This window comes from Cyanistes caeruleus, chromosome 21 (genome assembly GCF_971803275.1).
Source record: "Cyanistes caeruleus chromosome 21, bCyaCae1.hap1.1, whole genome shotgun sequence".
Lineage (NCBI taxonomy): Eukaryota > Metazoa > Chordata > Aves > Passeriformes > Paridae > Cyanistes > Cyanistes caeruleus.
In genome coordinates, this window is record NC_141721.1 from 4,936,207 (window position 1) to 4,958,218 (window position 22,012).

At 41.9% G+C, this 22,012-nt stretch overlaps 1 protein-coding gene across 1 annotated transcript; it reads right to left on the bottom strand.

The window, feature by feature from the left end:
- On the bottom strand, positions 1–20,015 carry PITPNA (phosphatidylinositol transfer protein alpha). Its single transcript, XM_086859583.1, has 12 exons — positions 19,915–20,015; positions 19,656–19,686; positions 13,903–14,048; positions 13,277–13,372; positions 12,735–12,738; positions 8,621–8,695; positions 8,170–8,253; positions 7,189–7,266; positions 6,177–6,287; positions 4,579–4,701; positions 3,780–3,849; positions 1–2,720 (listed from the first exon to the last, which is right to left on the bottom strand). The coding sequence occupies exons 1-11, from the start codon at positions 19,998–20,000 to the stop codon at positions 3,802–3,804; spliced, it is 882 nt and encodes a 293-aa protein (XP_086715709.1). The 5' UTR covers positions 20,001–20,015; the 3' UTR covers positions 1–2,720; positions 3,780–3,801.
- Between the last annotated feature and the right edge of the window lie 1,997 nt (positions 20,016–22,012).

Sequence of the window (22,012 nt, forward strand, 5' to 3'; positions counted from 1 at the left end):
CTCTGTCTAGTATTTTATTAGATTTCGTTTCCAATATGCCTGTATTGGAAGATTTAGGAGACAAAAAAGGCACAAACTCACATTTAAAGAAACGACGAGATAATCTAACCCATTCTACAAAGTGTGTGTCGCCAAAGGAAAGAGCACGGAGAACCCGTCGGGACCCGCGGGAGGCCCAGCGGGATGAACCCAGAGGGATGCGGGGTACGAGGGGCGAGCGGCCCTGACAGCAAACCAGCCTGAGCCCCCGGAGCCCCAAACCCAGCCGGCCTGGATGGGAGTGGTGATGCCAGCACATCCAGCCCCTCTGGATGGACCCGATCCCGCCGGGAGCCCGCAGGTCCAGGGGTTCTCACAAAAGCTGATGGAAGATACGGCACGGGAACGCTGCGTGATCTTTGCTATGCTCACTAGCAGGAACCAAGCGTCGAGACTGAAGGGTCTTTACAGGATTTGTCCATCCAAAGGCTGAGGGATGCTTTCACTTAGGATCAGGACAGAAAACAAAGGGCAGGGAGCAGAGGGGAGTATTCAGGCTGAAGTTCCTGCAGTTTCCCCCCCCCCCCCCCCAAGTTTTTTCCACTAATCAGGAAAGCTTTGTGTAAAAGCTCTTACTCTGAAATCAGAGGATCAAAAAAGGATTGCAATGGTGGAATGTTACAATCTGCTTCCACAGCGATTAGTGTCATCAGATGGAAAGCCTCTTGGATAACACAAACTGAAAGAACAAGTGTGCTATGTGTGTTCTCAGGTTGCCCTCAAGTGTAAGAATCCCTCAAAACGTAACCAACAAACATGAACAGAAGTCAGTGCATAAATTCTCTGTTAAAAATACTTCAAACTGAAAGAACTCTAACTGGGGCCTACACTCCTAGAATACTTCTGGAACAGCTATACAACATGTCATGAAACATCCTGGTCCCAAATAGCCTCTAAGATTAAAATTTTGTTTCTTTACCTATTTTACAATAAACATATTTTACTTCTGCCTGGTGAGATTGCTAAAACCCCTCAAACCCCACCCCAACCCCACAGAACCGTCTGAGGTCACTGAGAAGAGCCTGCCAGAGTTACTGGTACAATTCAGAGCTTATTGCACTTAGACATGAGTAAGGCAAAATAACAAACTAAAAATAAAGGGATAAACTGCCCCCTCCCCAGAAACCAAACGCCATCCTCTCCCTCCAGAGCATTCCCATCTTCCCTTGCACTGAAAACAGCTCTGATCCCAGCACAGCCTTGTTCAGCAGGGCATGGGATCATTTCAGGATCTCCTGCTTGCAGGAGTGGGAAGGGCTGGAGGAGTCAGTGTATTACAGAATACTAAAAAGACTCCTCAAAAGTGGTGATACACCCACGACTGTTTGGCATACAGGATTTCATGTTAGTGCTGCCAAACACAGAAGTGGAAAATTAAGTTATTACTACTAGGGGAGGAAAAAATTCAAATATTGGGCCTTAGGGATAAGCAAAGAAGTAGGATTTTTTTTTCCTCATATGTATTGAAGAAAGCAGCATTTCCTTGATTCTGTTCTGCTGAGTTGATTGTCTAAAGCTGATATCAACATAAGGATAGTTACAGTAAATATTTGAGTTCATTAAATAACGAGAGCTCTTTCCATTAACAGTATCCTCTATGATTTATAATAACCAACAGATATCCTAGAAAACTGCAAGTCTTTCTAAGTTGCTTTTCTTACAGCACAAAAGGAGATATTTTAGTCAGTCTTGCAATGGGAAGAATATTATTGCTGAGCAGAACCACCGCCCCAGGCACTTGGATGTAACCAGATGCCAAGACCTTGCTTGCACACCAGCCTTTGCAACATCCCAATTTGTCCAGGGAGAATCACATTGTTATTATTAGTCCAGATTTGTAAGTTATGGGAAGTCTTAATAAATAAAGAACCAGGAAGTTGCAACATATGTCGAGAAAGATTTTGTAAGACTGACACACACAGCTGGAGGACAACAGAGCTACGTGGGCCAGAGAGACCCCTAAAATGGAAATTCAACAGGTAAGTGCTGAAGGCCCCAGCACAGGGCCTGACTGCAGCTTCTGGGCAGTCTTTAATTCATGTTTAAGACAGAACAAAGTAATGCCCTGCAGAAGCTACAAATCACAACTCATCACAAACCAAGAATTCTATGGCTGCTCCTCATTTTGTACTCAGGTTATCTGCCATTAAATATCTCCCTCCAGGAGTGAAGGTGAGAACAAAACATTTTGTGGAAGAGTTTTGCACTTTTAAATATGGACAATTTCCCTCTCCAAACAGACATTCAAAGAAGGTGAAGGGCTGGGCAGAAACAAAGGTGGCAGTTTATCCCACTTGGAAAAAAAACAAAAACAAAACAAATAAAAAATTCTAAGTCACCACATCACAAGACTATTTGAGCTAAAAATGTCACTTGGAAATCAAACAGGGCCACATGGAAATTGGTCTGAACACAATGAAAAAAAGAGGAGGGAGGAGTCGTAAATACAGCGATCTCTAAGTCACACGGCCCCAAGGAGGAAACTCCTTGGGATACACGTGCTAACACTGGAGTGCTTAGTACCAGACTGTCTATTTGCTCACAATATTAAGGGGCATCTAGAATTAGCTATGGGAGGTTTAAAATCGCCTGCCGGTTGGACAGAGAAAGGCTTGATCCAGAGATGTTCCGTCAGTCAAGGGTGTGGATTCCCTGGGCCTTCCTGACGACTGTCTTGCAAACTGAAACAAAGAGACAACAGGGAAACGTTTCAGGATGACTTTGGAAGAGCAGCATGCCAAGGGAAGCGTCAGACAACCTTGGGAGAGCAAATGTGAGTCACGCTGTCGCCAGGTAGGCAATGCACGGCTCCACTGCAGCACTGATCCAGAGGAAATGGGAGAGAAGAAAATCAAGTTGAAGCTGCATTCAAAAATTAAAGTATTTCTATCAAAAGACAGCCCTTCAGACACTCCCTCACCTTGTGTTCACCACTTACCACCAAGCAACCAGCAGATAACAGAGGGCAAACAGAGGTAAAGAGTCAGGACTCCAGGAGGATGTGGTTCTGCCCCACCCCATTCCTTCCAAGGATAACTAGGATGGTATTTTACTGCCCTAATAACCTGTTCTTCCCAACATAAATGGACAATCCTTTCTTTTTCCTTGCCTTCTTACTTCTCTAATACCATACCAGAGTTTTGCAGTGTCTAAGAAAAATTTGGCAAAACCAACCCCCAAGCTGATGACACATTTAACAACAGAAAGAGAACAAGTCTCTTAAAAAGCTTTAAATCTGTCTTTTAAAAGCTTTAAAACTGTCATTGCTGCTTCTCCTGCAATGCCCAAATGTTACTCTGAGCCTTGGCCCACTAGTAAATACTGCTAACAAGCAATGGAAAAAATAAATTCCTCACAAATATGCTTGGAATGTTCCATTTCCAACTGTATTCTAAGTGTTTGCATGTCTACCTTAGATTTTTTGAGACTGACAAAAGTTTCTCTGCAAGTCATGGAAAGTAACATATGCATTACAGAAATAAGAGTAGCTGTAAATTCTACAGAATTTTCTAACACATTTTTCTTACACTTTTCACTCAGACTTTTCTTTAGAATAGTTCTGAAAGAAGGCAGTAATCCTCACTCATCAACCTGTCAGTGAAACGGGTTCACTACAAAAACAATCAATAGCACAGATTTGTGTGTCAGAAGCTTTGAACAGGATCATTTCTCACACAAATGTTGGGGGTTTTAAACAAAATAGAGCAATACAGAGTTTTGTCAGATCTCTTGATACCTACAGTGCACAAGGAAGGAGTCATATTAGTCATCTGCAGCCGACATTCCTTTCACTGGATCTTTTTCTCTCATCTGAAAGAGGAAAGAAGTGTTCAAGTACTTATTCTCACTGTATTATCTCAAAATGTATCAGTATGGAACACCCTCTGTGTTTAAGACATCGATTATATCTCAGCACTTCAAATCAGAGATTGTGAAATGCACAAGCAGGCATCATTTCTGGTTAAGCTGTGGGTTGGCAACAGATTTGGAACATTTATCCAAAGGGCAAGAGCGTACATGAAACTATAATGAAATATCCTGAGGCATGAAGGGAGAGAAGGGTGCAAGGCAGGACACAAACCATGGAACAAGGTTCTCATTATTACCAAACTTGTGTTTCTCAGAGTAAGAATCCTGTTACATACCCCCTTACCTGCTTATGGTATTTAGAGCTAAAAAACCTTTTACTCAACAGGTTTCTGACAACTAAGGAGGACAAAATCGACCATTCAGCTTTGAGTAAAAGTAAACAGAAGATATTGAGACAGTAAATGAATCATTGCCACTCAGCCCCTCATTACCTGTGGTTCAATACATTTACTGGCTCAATAACAAACAGAAGGAGAATTCCATAATGATTAGGAGGAGATGCCAGCACGATGGACTCATGGCCAATCATTCAAAGCACACACAGCATGACCTAAATAGCAGGAGCACAATTCACACCATGCCCCAACAATGCAGCAGCCTTTCCTCTTTGCTGTGCTGGAGAGAAGCAGTTTCTCACACAACCCACACCTGCCCTGCTTTGCCACTGACCTCATCCAGCTGTCTCTTGGTCTCCTCCTCCATCCTACGGATGTCCTCCATAGTCAGATCAACCCACTTATCAAGCCAGCAAAAGAGCTGCCGGTGGAAGTTTGTGAAGAGCCGCTTTTCTTGCTGCAAGAGGAATAAAACACAAACCAGCTTAGTCACAGGGCAATTACCATGGAGCTCACTGCATTGTAACAATTTCCAGAGATGTGTACACTGAAGAATCAGCTCCCTCGCCCACCTTTTCATCTAGCTGCCACAATTGGAAACTGGAGATAGCTAATTTTTATTCTTTTATCAGAATATCTAATCTACAGCCTTGAATCCCCAGAGAAATGTCTTTTTTTTTTTTTTCCCCAAACCTAGACAGCAGTCTGCACACTGCACTGAAAGCATTAGTGAATTTCCTTTGATTTGACAGTATGGTTCTGACTGAATAAAGTGCTCCAAGTTTGGTTTAGAGCATGAAAGTTGGCCTGGAAGTGCAGAAAAACGGAGAAACTATGTATTTTTAAAATCACTAATTTGCTAAAAACTGGAAGTTAGGAAGTGTAAAGGGCTGACATGCACCTATCTTTTCTTTTTCTTTTGCAGTGGGCTAAAAAAATGCCTAAACTTATTTTTCACAGCTGAAAACCTTTCATGTGCAAGGTACTCCAGGTTTGAAGCGATTTATTTCCTTTTTATAAGAGATAAGCTAGGCAAAATCATTATATTAGACAGGGATGTACAATGCCTCTTGGAAAGACCTCATTAAGGAAGGACACTCCAGTTTTACCAATTATGGTTTCATATCTCATCAAAAGCAGCTTGAATACTTTGATGCAAACCTGTAGATAGTCATAAATAGAAAGGGATTGAAGACACTGCTTTATTCAGGGCTTTTGTTAGAGGTATTTGAAATCCTGCAGCACCATGGTCATTCCTCCTTTGAGCTGTCTTTGGATTGTATCACCACAAAATTGCTTTTGTAGAAGCAGCTCTGTGGTTTGTCAATATTAACCACTGAGAAGTCTCTGTGATCTGAAGGCACAGGAGTTTTATGAACACAGCACTGCTCAGAAAACCACACACTACCATTCCCAGGTGTAGCATCCTGCTGCAGCTCACGGGTTATGCACTCTGCCACAAAAAAGCTCTTTTCAAGATACCATTTATGTTTTAACTTTCCCACCATCTGCTTATTTTTTAGCACACATTTTTCCAGCAGAGGAAATAGAGAACAGGAGAGGAAAACGTGACTAGACCTCAGCTGATCAGGATCAAATAGCTGGAGCCACCTCCCCACAAAAATGCTTTGCCCCTACACAATGTAATTCCAGTATAAATGCATCACCTCATCACTCACAAACCAGCAACCAAGTGACTGCAATTCTGATCCATTAAACAACACAAAACAGCCAATTTACCTGCACACATTAGAGTGAAAATGTTCAACAGAAAATTCACAGAACAATCAGCCAGCCCTGCTGTTGGATTAGCAGCAAATTGAACCCAGCTTTAACTGACTGCACAATTTCAGGCAGAGGCACTGCCTGTACAGCAGGTGGCTGATGAAACGTGCCCCAGAGATGTGCATCTCTCCCCATCACAGAACCTACCTTCTGTATAAAGTTCTCCACTTTATTTTGCAGACCCCACCACTTGAACTTGACTGTTACCAGCTTGTAAGCACACATGTATGGACAATCTGACTGCTTCCCCAGGTCCTTCTGCAAAGACACAAAGATATTCACATTAAGCCTCTAGCCAAGTGTCTCCAGGAAAGCAACTCCTTCCGTTGCAACTACGAAGTCTTCCCACAATTCCCCACAATCCTCTTGCATCCTTACACCTTTCTTTTATTTTATCGACAAGTTTTGTCACACCTTTGCTCACCCTTTTTCAAGGCATGATGAAACTAGACCCTGGTCTCCTTCACAGGTGGCTTTCCCTCCATTCTGAGAACAGACTATTCCTTCCTCTCCTCTGTTGTCCACTTTTTCTTCCATTCAAATTATGTCTTTCAGTATCTTCACTGTTACACCACGGCTACTTTGCTTCCTTAAAAGTCTCCTGATAAAGTCCCTACCTAAAACATTTTGGAATTAGATTATATCATCTGAGCCATGATTAGAAAGCTTTAAAGAAAACTCCATAAGGTTTCCTATTTCCTATTACAGGAGCCATAACCACTCTTCCCAAGTGAATCATATCAGCCTCAGTTTCTGCCAAGTTTGCCTGCTAGAAATCAGACCTGTATACCAGTAGCTCCCCAAATCCCACTCAGGGTCCCTTTTAAAGGTATTATATCTATTTTTTATCTGTGCTTGTAACGTTTCCAGAATCCAAGGATTTCAGTGAAAGGTTAAACACTGCTGATCATTACTCAGCTATTTCATACTTGAATTCTCTTGGGTGAACCCTTGGGCTGAGCACCAGACAGCTCTGGAGATTTCCTGGAACTCATTCTCTTTGTACCAAGCTCTTTCATTTCTTTTAAAATCAGAAGAGAATCAGTGCTGAGTTCTGCATTTCCTTCTGCAGAAGGGATTCCAGTGTTCCCCAGATGTATCTTTGGCTCCAAATCCCAGTATCTGTCCTGACACAGTTCCTGAACTCATCAAGACAAACCTTCCAGTTGGGACCCAGAGGTCCACGTCCAGTCTTGACAGATTTAAACCTTGCTGGATCCTCTTCTGCCTTGTAATCCTATTGGACAGACACAAAGATTAAACACAAATTATCCTACTGTTATCCAGCTGTTCTCTCACAAGAAGGATATTTATTTTCCTGGGCCAAGACTAACCTCTGCCTTCTCAAGAGCTTCTGTTTTCAGACCTTAACACTAGATCAGACACTTCAAGGAAATGTATCTCCCTCCTATGCTGTGTCCTAGACCTATGAAGAAGAGGTAACAAACTGATATGACCTCTGTAAGGCTATCAGAAGGTCTGTAGGACATATTTCCTGTAACCATTTGTTCTCTGGGAGCTGTTACAGAAAGCAGCTGTGCTATCTAGGATTTTTTACAATCCTAGATAGTAGGAGTATCAGTGTGATGCTCACATGCTGCTCACTAGAAGAAAATTATAGTCCAACTCACAGTACTACCATGAAAATGGTATCAAATATTGTTTGAAAGTCAGGAAACTCAACCAACATTCCATTTTTATACAGTTGATTTTTCTTCCCAGTGAAGAAACACCCCTTTCTTTCTCACAGTAACTGAAGTGATTCTTAGAACCAAGTGTTGGCTACATCATTTCCAGACACACTTGTGAAGCGGGTCAGTATCAAAAAGGGGAAGTTCTGGAGATCCTGTATGGAAAGGGGAGTGCCATTTCCTTCTATTTGCACTTCAGACAGCAGCACTGCTGTAGAAATACACTGTTACATACACAGGCAACACATTTTACTGGCAGCGCTGACACAGTTTTTAAAAGAACTTTCCTCTGGCTTGCATGAGCAGTTTTAAGGAACCCCCTTTCCTCCTCTGTCCATCCTCTCACTTGTCCTGCTGCCTGAGACCATCCCTGGAAGCACAGTTTGTCCATGATTCCCTCTTTTAGCATAAGGTCTCCCCCCCAGGGAGCTGTTACCCACCTACCATACCTTGGGGAGTACTTGGCTCCGATCAGCAATGTCTATATAAATGGCTTCTACATTCTTCCATACCTCTGGCTCCAGCTTATGGACCTGTAGGGAAACAACAACACTCAAGGAGCTGCCTCTGTGACAGAACACTCCCAGTCTAGCAAAATATAAAACCAGATGGAAATGCAGACACCCAGCACTCCCCTTCCCACCTAAAGAGAGGTAAACACAAACTGGGAGAGTTTCTAAAGAAGCAAAGGTGCTCACACAGAACAAGGGTTTGGGGGTAAATTTTATTCAGTTTATGAGAGAAGCCAACAGAAGGGAATCTGCCTTGGTAGTGAGACAAACATTAGAAATGCAGGAACATGGTGAATAGACAGCTCCACACAGCACTTCTCTAACCCAGCACAGAAAGCAGCACTGTGACATTAAAGAGATGAGTAAAACACACGACACAAGTACTTACATTCTCTTGTGTTCCAAGATCTGATTTATGCCAGGTTTCAATTTTGATGAGGAAGTCATCCTTCATATACTCATTCTGTCATCAAAATAAAGCTTCTTGTTATTCTAGGATATATAATTTGTCTTCTTATTACACAGATAAGCATTAGGAGAGTCAACTCAAAGAACTGAATAATTCAAAGAATGAAGTTTCCATTTGACTTGGGTGTGAATTAGGGAATTTCAGAATTATTTGTAACCAGATCATTGCTTTCTGCAAAATTGATTGATCATTAATTACTTAAGATTAAATAAACCACAAGCTGCTCACAAAAAACCCCGTAAGTTCTATTGTTTTAGTGAAACATTTGGAGTTTATAAACAGCTTTTTCTTTAAAGGACAACATCTGCCACTCTATTTGGAGTTTAGAAGGGGTAACATAAGTTAGCTAGGCAGAAACTGTCTTTCCACAGAGATTATTAATCTAGTACTGAGTACATATTTTGATGCAACTCTTCAAATTAATAACAATATCAAACTGATGTGCTGAGAGCTTTTGACACTGAAAGGGAAGGGACAAGAAGCACAGTTCTGCCAAGTAAGCAAAAAACTTTCCATTTCTCACTATTACTGTGAGTAGCAAAGGACTCCCAAAGGTAACTCTATCCTCCCTCAGGGGAGCAGAAACAAAAGCACAAGCCAGTGAAACACTCAGCACTTAGAAAGGAAATATAAAATTCAGAAGAGATTAACCAAGGGGACAGCATGACAGGAGCTAACAGGCTTTTACTCAGTTTACCCAGGCAGGGGCTTGTTCCCATTTGTAAAGCTGAGCTTTGCTGAGCACAGATCTCTGTCCATGGTCACATAGATACACCACACGTGGTAGTGGCAGTTAATCTATGTAATCTTAAAATGATAAAAGCTAAAATGCCTTCAGCTCAGGTTAAAGAGCTTCTTCTACCCAGAACACTTTATTTCAGACATTATTCCACAGATTATCAGTAAAAGCAATACTTACTGTAATAACTGGTCCAAGAAATCAACACATGGAAAGAAAGAGACACAGTACTTTAGTGAGAAAACACTGCAGAGCAACCATTGCCCTCCTCCCACTCTCAGCCAAATAGGGACAGCTTCACCTTCCCAGGTACCTCTGAGGGAAAAGACATGGAAGTTGATAAAACCCAGCTGACTTCACCCCCTTCTCCTCTGGAAATTCTCAGACTTGGAGAAACCCAGAGGAGCAGCAATTAATTATGCACTGCCACTTGTGCTCCCTGGCCTGCAGCCAGCTGGATGAGAAGATGGAATAAGTATGTTCAGCTGACAGCATTTTACCAATCCTTTCTCAGCTTGCAGATAAGGAGTCTCTCCATAGTTCCAAAGGAAACCCATGCTGGATTTCAGGCCAGTGCAGCCCTGCCTGGAGTAACCAGACCCTCAGCATCTTTGCTGCTCATGGTAACTGAACTCCCTGGACACCGAGGCTCAATTATTCAACACAGAAAAGCAATTAAAGATCCTGTAACAGTCAGCATCTGCTCTACCTGAGCAATTCTACTCAAGCAGAAGGAAGTCTGATGCTGGAGGTGAAGTTCTTTGGTCTCTTCTGAAGTCTAACACCAGGGCTTGATTAAGGAGCAATTTGGTTTTAAAGGTATTATAACAATTTTTGAGTTTCCAAGCCAGTGTCCTGGAGACAGTTATCATCCCAAATCACTTATCATGCACATCCAGCTGCCTTAATTACCCACTGCTGGGCTTGGACTGTTCTAAACCCCTAGCATGTGAAAATTGCTTTTTAGAGCAATTTTACAGAAAGCCAATTATTTAGACTGACATGTTGGGCTGGAGGGAGAGAACAAGAAGGCAGAGCTGAGGCTAATTTTTCAAAGGCTGAACTTCATCTCAAAGAACATTTTATTACTTCTGCAAGAAGGAAATGTCGGGGTTTTTTTCCCCTGTTAGTCCCAACAAAATACTGAATAAACCAGAAATAATTATAAACCAGGGCCTTCTCACTTTGCCATGACTCTGTGCTGTGACTATGCAGCTGCCTCAAAACAGGTTCCTTTACCTCCTTAACATCTTCCCTGTGGGGAAGGCTCCTTATTTGTAAAGAAACAAATTAATCTCTTCAGAAATGTCCACTAAAACTTCAATGCTCAGCTTGCTACAAATTAGGACCTGCTTCTTGAGGCATTACAGCAACAACTCCTACATGTTTCAGCTGCAGTTACAACTTCTCCACTTCTTGACATTTGGCCACAGGCCATGGTTACACTCAGAGTGGAACACACATCAAATTGCTTTTCTAAAAACATTTAAGCGACATTAATATTTAAGTCAGACTGCAGAGAAGAACACTGTGCCCCTTGGCATCAGCCCACAAGTACAACTATTAGATAATCCTCACTTCATTTTTACTGCAGAAGTTGTGAAACCATACAATAACAACAACCTCACTTACAGTTTATACTCTCAAAGGAACTAAGCAAGGCTTCCATTCAAAGCACATAAAAACAACATATTACAGCAGAAAGAAGTGTGCAGGACTGCAGAAAGTTATAAGCTAGGCATTTAAATACCTTCAATCTCCAGTACTACTTTGATAATGGCCCATAATATGCAAATTAATTGAACTTCTCAGAGGAGATATAGGGAAATGTAAGAAGGATGAACTCATATCATTAAAGAAAAAATACCACAAGGCACAATTAAGTAAAAGCACTGCTTTATTCCAGTTTAGAAAGCTCTGTGAACAGCTGATGTGCAAGCAAGCAGTGCCTCAGGGAGAGCACAGCAACACCACCTCAGACAGGAGGGAGCAGGCAGAAGCACCAACAACTCCTACACTCAGGTTTAGTTCCTACTGGGTCCCTGGCTCTTAAATTTCAGATTCTAGTGAGAGGGCTGAAAGCCTGGCTGCTCTAAGCCAGCATCTTCTGCTGCCCAGAGATTCACAGCAGGGCACCCAAGTCTCCTCACGTCTGACCAAAACATGTGAGCGTATCCAGAGGAAAACAGAAATGCCCAAGGCAGCCCCACAACACATCCATGTGTCCTCACATCCAAAGGTTCCCACATCCAAGGGTTCTCTCTCACATCCATGGGCTCTCTCACCCATGGGCTCTCCCCTCCTGCCCAATCCCAGCCAAGGGAAGGTTTACAGCAACTTTTCCAAGCTCCTCTTGCTTCATGTCAGGCTGGCAGATTCTCTAAACAGATTTATCAGCCTCCGCATCAAAACTGCCTTCTGCTCCAACCCCCACAACAAAGCACTTTTTATCTCATTTTATGTTGCTGTTTATTACAGTTGAGGGGTTTTTTTTGGCTTTGTTATCATTTCTAGCATATCAAAACCTGAAATTTCTTTGATGGTGTTGAAAGGTTTTGTACTTGATTTTAGTATCCCATATTTTCCACTTCAGTAGAATTTTATTGGTTTGTAACTGAAGGACAAGCAGCTTAAGAATAACAGAAGTAACTCAATACCTTTTTTTCAGAAATTGGTGGAATAGGAAAAGAGGAGGTGGAGGATACAGCCAGGCATTTAAATCAGCTCAGTGGGCTTAACATGGAAATAAACTAGACATTTACTAACTAATTTAAGTAACATGCAGCAAGAAAATGGCATAAAACTTAGAAAAGTTGTGAACAACTTTGTTTCCTGATCTTCTGTGAGACATTAAAAATTTATTCTAAAGTTGACAGCAGTATCTGAATTTTGTATTTGAAATATCCATTCCACTAGACTGCTGCATATAATTTCACAGACTGAAGCAGCACTATCCTCTAACACTGCAGAGCTTTTCCCTTCTTTTAAAACACTTCATTTAAAATTCACTTAAGTAAATTGTCTGAAAAAAAGGGCTTTTTATATATTGAGTTTCAAGAACAGTTGGAATTTTTAAGTGTCTCATTCCCATAGCAACTAGCAGAAAATGTATCTTTCAAACAGCATAAAATGCTGCCAAAAACACAACATAAGTTTGGAGGCAAAGTCAAATTTTCAGTTTACAGCAGTGAAGACCAGAGAAGCCAGTGGTTAAACACCATGGCTGGTAAGTTCAGTAAGTAAATACTAACCACTCCTGTTGAAAATGGGTCTGACATTATTTCAGCACTTTACACAGCTCCCTGAGCCTCACCCCTGCCTTTACAGATGGATTCACTTCAACTGCCACATTCTCTGTTCAACCCTCACTGACCTCAGATCCTGCAAGTGAGCAAATACCCATCACTCAACACTTGTTCACCTGCACTAAGCAAGAGGCAGCTGAGATCTGCCCTGTTCCCCTCTTGCATCTTCCACTTTTTCCCACTTGGCTATGCTGCACTTGAAGACATAAAATCACCCCTCATGTGTTTATTTCATCAGTTTTACACAGATATTCCTTTAGGAAGACTAACAGATATTTCCTGGTCTGGTTTTTTTCCTCTCATAGAGGAAGGTCACTCATTAGCAGCACATCAGACAAGGGCAGTTCTTTTAATTCCTCAGCACTGCATTTTGCTTTTCCTGATCACACAAAGGGCTTAGGGAACAGAAATCCAAGATTTAAGAGCTGAAACAGCTTCTCTACTGGTTACATCTTTCCTTATACCCTCCTCTACATTTTTCCCTGCTTCCAGAAAACAAAAAGGGAGAATCCAGAGTCCTTCCTCAGGCACTCACCAGTTCTGCAGTAGGGATAGGCATTCCATGCTTTTTCATGTATGTTCAGAGCTCCTTCAGGGGCCAGCATTCTCACAAATGTTGGCACTTTGCTGCAGAATTTGGAAACAGGAAGAAAGGCATTGATAAGGACTACATGGAGTGAGAGCTGAGACAGGCAGAACATCATCTGGAATGCAAATACTAGAGATTTGCACAGTTCTGGAATTGGTAGGGCTCTCCTCCCCAACCCCATTACGATGCTTTCCAGAGATACTGAATCAGACATATTAATACAAATCTTCTTTACAAATGAAAAAGGAAAAAAAAAAAAAAAAAGAGGCTGAAAGCAGGTTGAAATCTAGTTGTTTTACTCTTCAGCCAAATTCAAGTATGAAAATACTGGTGGCAGGATCAGACTTGCTTTGAAAAGCTCAAAGCCAGATTTTCTTGGGACAACAGCCACATTTTACAGGGATGGGTAGGTGTTCCAGTCATGGTCACTGCCAGGTGCTGTTATACTCCTGTCTTACCACTGCATCTTTCAGCCTTAACAAAATCTGTGATTTACAGTTGCTGCAACCCTACTGCATCTTCCTCTGGTTCCTCTTGCCCAACCCTGGGAATGAAAAGGTTCCCATACCTCTGTAAGTGGTAGATCTTGTGTGTGTACTGCCCACGCTCTCCATCTCTCTCGTAGGGTTCATTCACCAGGACTTCCACTCCTTCACCTCCACCAGTTTCATTTTTACTGGCTTCTGCCACGGAATACAGCTGCCCCACTTGATACTGGAGAAGTTAAAGACATGTTATTACCATGGCTATAATTTAGCTGAAGTAATAACTTTGCCAGAAGAAGCCAAGGACAAATTTATTACCGGGGAAGAGGGCAGAGAAAAGGACATCCACTTGTATAGGCAGATAAGCAGCTCATTTCATTTCATTTGAGATAGAAAGCCTGAGTGGTAGTTAGGAGGAAAGCACCACCAGGAAGACAGTTACCTTTAACCCTTCAATCTCAAGCTCCAAACCAACACAGAATCAGGAGAAAGCAGGAAAGATGAAAGCAGCATCAGAAACTAAGAAACACAAATGACCTCAGGCATACTGTAGCAAAATCTGTTGAGTTTCATACTTTTTGGCACACAGCTGTCCCCAAAAAATTGAGAGTAAGGCACTGTCAGTCCTGAATCAGTAAGCACCCAGTGCTGCATCCAGGAGTCCCAAAGAAATTCACATCAAGCTCTTTTACAAAATGCAGGGGAAAGGGGAAGGGAATGAAAAACTCTGTAAGGGAGACAGAAAATAAAGGGTACTTGCATCACCTGATTTAAGTGCTCCAAGAAACAAACTTGTTAAATGTGCACAGCTTAGGAGCCTCTGAGAGTCAAAGATGAGCATCCCCCATGTGCAGTTCAAACAACTGTATGTTGTATGAAGCCCGAAGTAAAGAGGGTATTTTCATTCTGAAAACTTTATCTAATGAAATAATTGAGCCAGTGTCCCAAGTGACCAGTTGATCTATGTTGTCACTGCTCCCAGTATTATTTTTCCTATTATCTTTGGTTTGGGTTGTGGTGTTTTTTCTCTATATCACACTTCCTCCTAGCCACAAGTTTAAACCACTACGAGGGAGAGCACAGAATTTCAACACACACTAAAATTCTTACTCTAAAATAATTTCTCAGTCTCTTACAGACACACACTTGGCAGCACCATTTCCCATAATCACTTAAAGTACTTGATACTACACAATTTCTTTCATGAGAGGCATTCACAAATGTTTCCCAGGGCAAAGCAGAGGAAAAATCGAGAAAATGAACAAAAGAGAACATTCTCCTCTGCAGAAGATGTAAAGATTAATACACTCTTGCCTCTTGTAGCTGAAAAAGGGGATGCAGAGCTCAAAAGAAACATGATCAAACAAAAAAAATTCACACAGGTCTCTCAGAGGCAAAGTTAGCTGAGCAAAATTTGAGGATGTAGAAGCTAAACCACTGAATTAAAAGGAAGAGTTCTAACTTAGCAGACTTAAGTCTTCAGAACTCTTAAGTGAGCAAAACAGCAACCGTTGCCAAAGGCAACAGTACAGGGAGGCAATCTGAAAGGGTAAACCACAAAGTGTTTGGCACCAGAAGTGCACTGATTTAAAAAAAAAACAACCAAATGCCAACCCCCCAAAAAAATTCCATAACATAACTACAAAGCAATGCAACACTGTTCAGGCCATCTTCCTTTTCCACAGCATAAGGCTCTGTATCAGAAACAGGAATAGCACTTCTGAAACCCAGCCTGGAAAAGTGGAATACTGCTCAGAGCTGAGAACCCAGAAATACTTCACTGGGCTGGAACATCTTCTGCAACCAAGGAAGATTTCTACAGTCGTTAAATTTTGTTGTCAAAGTATCCAAAATAACAACAGTACCCAAAGCTCTCTGGTACTTTGTGCCACCTGGTGCCAACAAAGGCCAAAGAAATATTTATTCCTGCTGGAAGAATAGATGGAGGCCCGGGTAACAAGGCTAGGTGTCCTGGCCTCAGCTAATGTGGGGCAGAAAAAAAAACCCAGACCATTTTCCAGCTAAGAGCAGCAGCTCTCCTGGATCTCTCCAGAAAGTCCTGGCCCAGGTTACATGAGCAGCCCTCACTTGGCTGGACAGTTCCTGCACTGTCACAGCAGGTTGGGTTTCAGTCTGGATTTTGGGCTGCAGTACAAGTCTCTGACTTCTGACATTTCATACACCACACTGCTTTCCTTACGACTCCCTGCATATGACCCACACAAAGCAGAACACTCACCTCCCTCCAGAAGAGCAAAACATGAGAGTTGTGAAACCTTAGAAGCAAAGTTGCTTTAGCAGAGTAAGAGCCACACAAATAGTCATAGAACAGAACTTATTATGAGTTTGGTAACTACAGGATTACAGGGGAAGACTGAATGGCTTTGACTACTTTGCAACAAGTCCCAGGACAGAGCTCCAGGAGCACAAACTAATTCCTCTTAGTAACAGCCTCTTATTCATTCCTTCTCCCTTTCAAATACTTGGGTCAAAGTTCAGACACTAAGAAGATAAACCCTTTGGTTTAGCATCTTCACCATTTAAACTTCCCTGTTATTTCTGAGCCTTTAATCGCATTGATAAGAGAGGAAAAGGCCCAAATAACACTGTGCCAATGAGCAAATTCCACCTCATTCTCCCTGCAAAAGTAAACAGAGAAAAAGATTCTGGCTCTCTGAATCTGGACTCCAGACAGAGCTCCAAAAAACTTCTCTTCTGCAGGAAGTCATCCCTCTTGCTCTGTGCCAAACACCTCTTATACAGCTGCGAGAATATCTTCATTGCACCAAATTTCCTCCAGCAGGCCTGATCTCAACACAGCCATCTTCAAGAGCAGTTGTTTTCCTGAAAGCCTCTTTGAACGCAATTAATAAGATTCCTGTGTGTTTGGCAAGCTCTTTGCCATGTGAAAGGAACAAAGAGGCAGCACAGAATGTGTACACACAGCTCTAATCCATACCAGCATTTCAGTGGCAGCTGGCAGAGACACCCACATGAGTCCATGCTCCCCAAGCTGGCACCTGATGCTGGTCAGGGAATGGAAGCAAAGCCTGGCACCCATCACTCACCAAGGAGATTCCCTTTGCTCCCTGCAGTGGGACAAGGGATAAACCAGCACAGCAGTGCTGCTTGCAGCCTGCACTTGAGCAGGACCACGTTTTGGCAGGGTTTCCATGCAGAAGACAGACTGCTACAGTCTAACTCCTACATGCCAGCTTTTGAGTTTTAGTCATCGCCAGGGCTTCTCTTGCACTGTTTGGTTCCCATCTTGGCTAACTAAGCAGCACTGAGCTCTGTGTTGATTAAGTCACAACTCCCTAACGCCTTCCTGATCACTAGTTTTCTCTTGAACTCCACAGTATTGGTTAAGATCCATTTGCTAAGGGTGGAGACTGAACACAAAATCCCTGGCATACCACAGAACCGCACCGAAGACTCGCCTCAACCCTTTCATGATGTCTCAAAGTTACAGTTAATTTCATTCCCTCTCTTACACACTGGCATCAGACATTTGCCAACAATTTGCATGCAGAAGATGTGAGCTCTTAAGCCTTTTGAGCAAAAATCAACCATATAAAAATTAAATCAGAAGTCCTCCTGCTAGCCAGAGATGCTTCACAAGCAGCTACACAGTCAAGAGCAATAACAAATCTCCAGAGCCCTATTTCAGAGTTTTGTACACAAGGAAATCCTTGAAAGCAATGAAGGTTTAACAGCTGGTTTGCAGAATAGACAGCAGAGCAGTGACCAAGTGATGCACAGATGTTTCAGCATCGTTGCACACAGGAAGGGGGATCAGGCAATAAACTGAGCAGTCATCCTCTGAGTCAATACTGGAAATAACCTTTCTTCTTAAGCACACCCAGATACATAGGCAAAACTAAGTGAACTTTAGAACCCTCTCTGCTCAGGAAACTGGCTCCTGAATTCTGCCCTATCACAGGAAAAACACCAGACATTGGAAAGGGCCATCACTTATGGGACACGGTGACAATGTGCAAGTTTGGGGAGAAATTTGATTTGGTGAGGTTGGGGGTTTCTCCACAAGGCAATACACCTCCTGAAACAGATAACCCTCACATAAGGAGGTTGCCAGAGACTGACAGATTCATCTACAGCCCAAACCCTCAGCTTTCCACACAGGCAGTTCACAACAAGGCTCTGAACAGCCAGGGAGGGACGAGAGCACAGCCAGGGACTCGTTTTAACTGGATGAAGGCTAATCCCAGTATCAGAGAACTTAGGAAAACCTTGTGTTGGGTTCCATCCAGTCTAACCCCCTCAAAGAAACAATCTGTATGCTGATGCTTTGGCTTTCTATTTACACAGCTTGATACCAAGGAGACCACAAGGCAGGGTTCCTGTTGTTCAGGAAACACCTTTCTGTCCACTGAGCTCGAGTAACTTGCCATTTACCCACAGCTTTCTCTAACCTCCGAGTTAGCATCCTTTGCTTAATTGATAAAGCTGATCATGTTACTCCTTCCTTTGTTGAGCACTTGCTCCTGTAAGTGGCACTCAGACAGCATAAAAGATCCAAACTTCCCTACTCTCACAATTCAGTTTGACTTCTGTTACAACTGTTTGAAACAGATTCATGCAGAAAGCATAAAAGCTTAGTTAGGAAGCAGTTAGGGAGCAAGCAACAGACAGAACTTCTGGCATTAACAGCCTTGTTCTTGCCCTAACACAGAATACAGATCTAAACCCACTCTCTGATCAGAGGTCTGGGCTTTCTGTCAGTATCTGATACTTGTCACAGCAGACTGAGCCACAGGAACAAGAAACTGAGCTCAGACACTGCTTTTGTTTTACTAGCCAGTCTGATGGCTGCAGGAATGCACTACATGAAGTTCTAAACTGTGTTCTGTCAAAAGAGTGAGAGTTATAAAAGGGATGTGCTTAAAAAAGTGCTGCCATGAGCCAGCCCACCACTGTCTACGCCACAGTAGCTGCTATATTCAGAGGAAAGAAAAATGAACAAGAATGCTGTTATCACAGCTCTTCCTAAGAGTTAGAACAAGGCCTTGATCAGAGTTCACAAACCCAAGGCTTACAGCCAAGGATTACAAGGAAAAAACCAAAACACATCCAGAAGAAGGAATCTGCTACGGAAGTGCTTTAGACTCAGTCATTTCAATTTTACCTTGTTAGTATAAAGATTAAAAAATTCCAAACATTTACATGGTTAGAGTCTCTGCAGGAGTGGTGTTCAGTGCAGGAGGGAGGAAGGAAAGGCAAGCTGCAAATCAGAGGAAACAGGAGGGAAACAGCCACAGAGTCTGCACAGCTATTCCATGGTTGGTTTGGTGATGAAAATCAACCTGTCCAATATAAACTATGTTTACTCTCTCAATTCAGCTTTATCTAAACAAAAAGAAAATTTTCTGTATCTAAGAGCTAAATAGCATAGGTCTTAAAAAAGTTCTTTTGCTATATGAGCCTCCTAAATCACAAGTAATTCTTGATCTTTGCCTAAGAGTTTAAAACAAAAGAGTTCCAGCAAAACACAGTTTAAAAGGGGACTTGAATTTGTACAAAAGCTTCCCCTTCATGTTAAAAGAAATAGAAAAAAAATAGTACTAATCAAAAGGAAACTGTACTTGAAAACAGCCTGACAACTCAAGATTTATAATCAGCATATCTGAAAGTATTTTATAAGAGAGATGATTGGCACCCTCAGACTTAATACAATTATTTGGTTAAAATGTTGGTGAATCAGTAACAGCTCACAGGGGCTCCTGAAGACAGCTTGCATTTTCCAGTTTTTGTTCATGCTTTGATCACAGGTTTATTTACAGTCCTAAAGCAAGGAAGCAAAATGCAAAGAACTTACCTCCTCCACAGACACGGGCAGGATAACGCGGCTGGAAGGGAACACAGAGACAGAAATTAGCAAATATCCCTACAGCCCTAAAATTCCCACATTCCTCACAGCAATGGCTGCACAGCTCTCCTCTCCCTCCAGATTTCCAGCATCCACCCAGTACTCCCTAGGCCAAAGACTATTTACATAACAACCTCAAAGAGGACAAATACATGATAGAGCATAATTGCAACCCTCTCCTAAAACTCTGTAATTCAACTGGTGATACCTCACTGGCCTAGAAACCTCCACAGCATCAACACCGTGGTGATCCCTCTCACTCCATCCTTTCAGCAATCCCATCTTATTCCTCATCAAGCTGCTGGGGAGGTTTCTGTGGGCCTCAGCAATTCTGCAGAGATCTGCAACAGCCACAAGGCACTGCACGATTTGCTCACATGTCCCAAAGCAGCAGGAAACAGCAGAGGAAAGGCTTTCCCAGAGCTTGCTGCAAAGGAAGATGCTGCCACTGCTTTAAATGAATCTTTTTTTTTTTTGTGGTTTCCTGAATGCTTCTGAGAATCAACTGACTGGACAACACAGCAAAAACTGCCTGAAGTAACACATATTTTTTGGAAAAGAATCCATTTAAAGCTGACAGAAATGCATGCTTGTTAAGGTCTTCTCCAAAATAGGATCTGTGTTGGACTTCTGCTTTCAGGAAAAGATGATGTTGAACAAGGAACTAAAGCAGGAGACAGATAGGAAATACATATGGCTACCATGGGCAGAAGAATTCCCAATTCTTTGGGAATTAGTCTCAAAGAAACTAGGACACAATCAGGAAAAAAAGCCCTCTGTACTAATAAACAGATTCTGAAACAGCAATAATGGTGAAAATAGATTTATTTTTTTTTTACACTTTACCAAAAGAACAAACAGCAATAGGGGAAAAAGATTACCGATTATGCAAGATCACTTGTCACAGCTACACTTTATGCTGACTGCAAAGTACTGCAGAAAGAACTACTGAGAACTGCAAATGAAGTTCAGTGTCAATAAAAAAAAAGAAAAATGCACTTTAGGCACTCATTTTCACCAAACACATGGGGTTAATGAGCTCTAAGTTAGCTATTGCCAATATCTTGTGCCTTTATGGAAAAGCAGCAGGAAACATTAGCTCAGTGGCAGTTCACAAGACAATCCAATATTAGAAACTGGAACAGCACACAGACACACACACAAAAAAGACAATTATGTCACTAGAATCTCCCATGTATCAACATCTTGAATATTGCACATAGTCCTGGTCACCTTATCTCAAAGAGGATATGGAACAAGTGAAGAAGTTAAAAAAGATGGCTGGAGATGGGAAAAAGCTTCTGTGTGAGAGGAAAGCAGTTAAGATGTGGTCTTTCAGCTTGTGAGAAAAACCAGCTAGAAGGCTCAGGTATGCAAGAGTTTTAGAGATCATAAATGATGCAAAAAAAAAGTGAATGGAGAAGGAACAGTGACTGTTTTACAAGAGATCATTAGGCAACAAATTTTAGGCCAAATCATGTGTGTTTCTTTATGTCATGTCTACTGAAGACATGGCATTCCTTGCCAAACATAGGAAGTAAAAGCAATTTTTAAATGGGATTTGATCAATTCATGGAAATCCATGTGCCACTTGCTGATAGGATACACTGAACTAGAATTGTTTTACTCACTGTTACATACTGTTTCCTGAAAATACCAGCTGAAAGGCAAGAGGGAAAGGGACCAACACCAGTATGGTGTAAGGGAGGATAAAAAAAAGGAAAGAGATTTTCACAGGTAGACTTTGCCATCGAGCATGATGTTGGGTTAGTTAACTGGATAAAAGTGCATAAAGAATGAAAAGAGGGGCTGGGTAATAAATTAAAGACCAAGAAACAGAGAAGAAACAATTTATTTGGAATGGAGTTAAAACGTTTTTCTTCAGAAAACCTGGTGTAAAACATTGCTGTAAGCAAATTCCATTTAGGAAACTGGAAGACACTAAATCTGAATTATCTTAGAGTTCAGTGGAGAAACAGAAACACAAACAAAATCAATGGTTTACAGTTTGTTCAGCCCAGCAGACCAAGAAAGTGGGGGTGAAAACCACTTACAGGTAGTAAAGTGATAAAGGAGGAGGAGGGAAGTCTCCTCAAGAGGATCTTGAGGAAAAGCTTTGCAGGAGCAGCATTGGGAACAAAGATTCCTAACTTTAGGACAAAACTTCCTCAATTTATGAGAAATTATATGATATGGCAGGCCTGAAAATGGTGAGGAAAATTTAAGACCCCTGTTAGGTAAAAATCTGCCTCAAATGACAGCAAAGGGAAGTACAGCTGCAGGGAAGGTCAGTGGCATTATCGTCA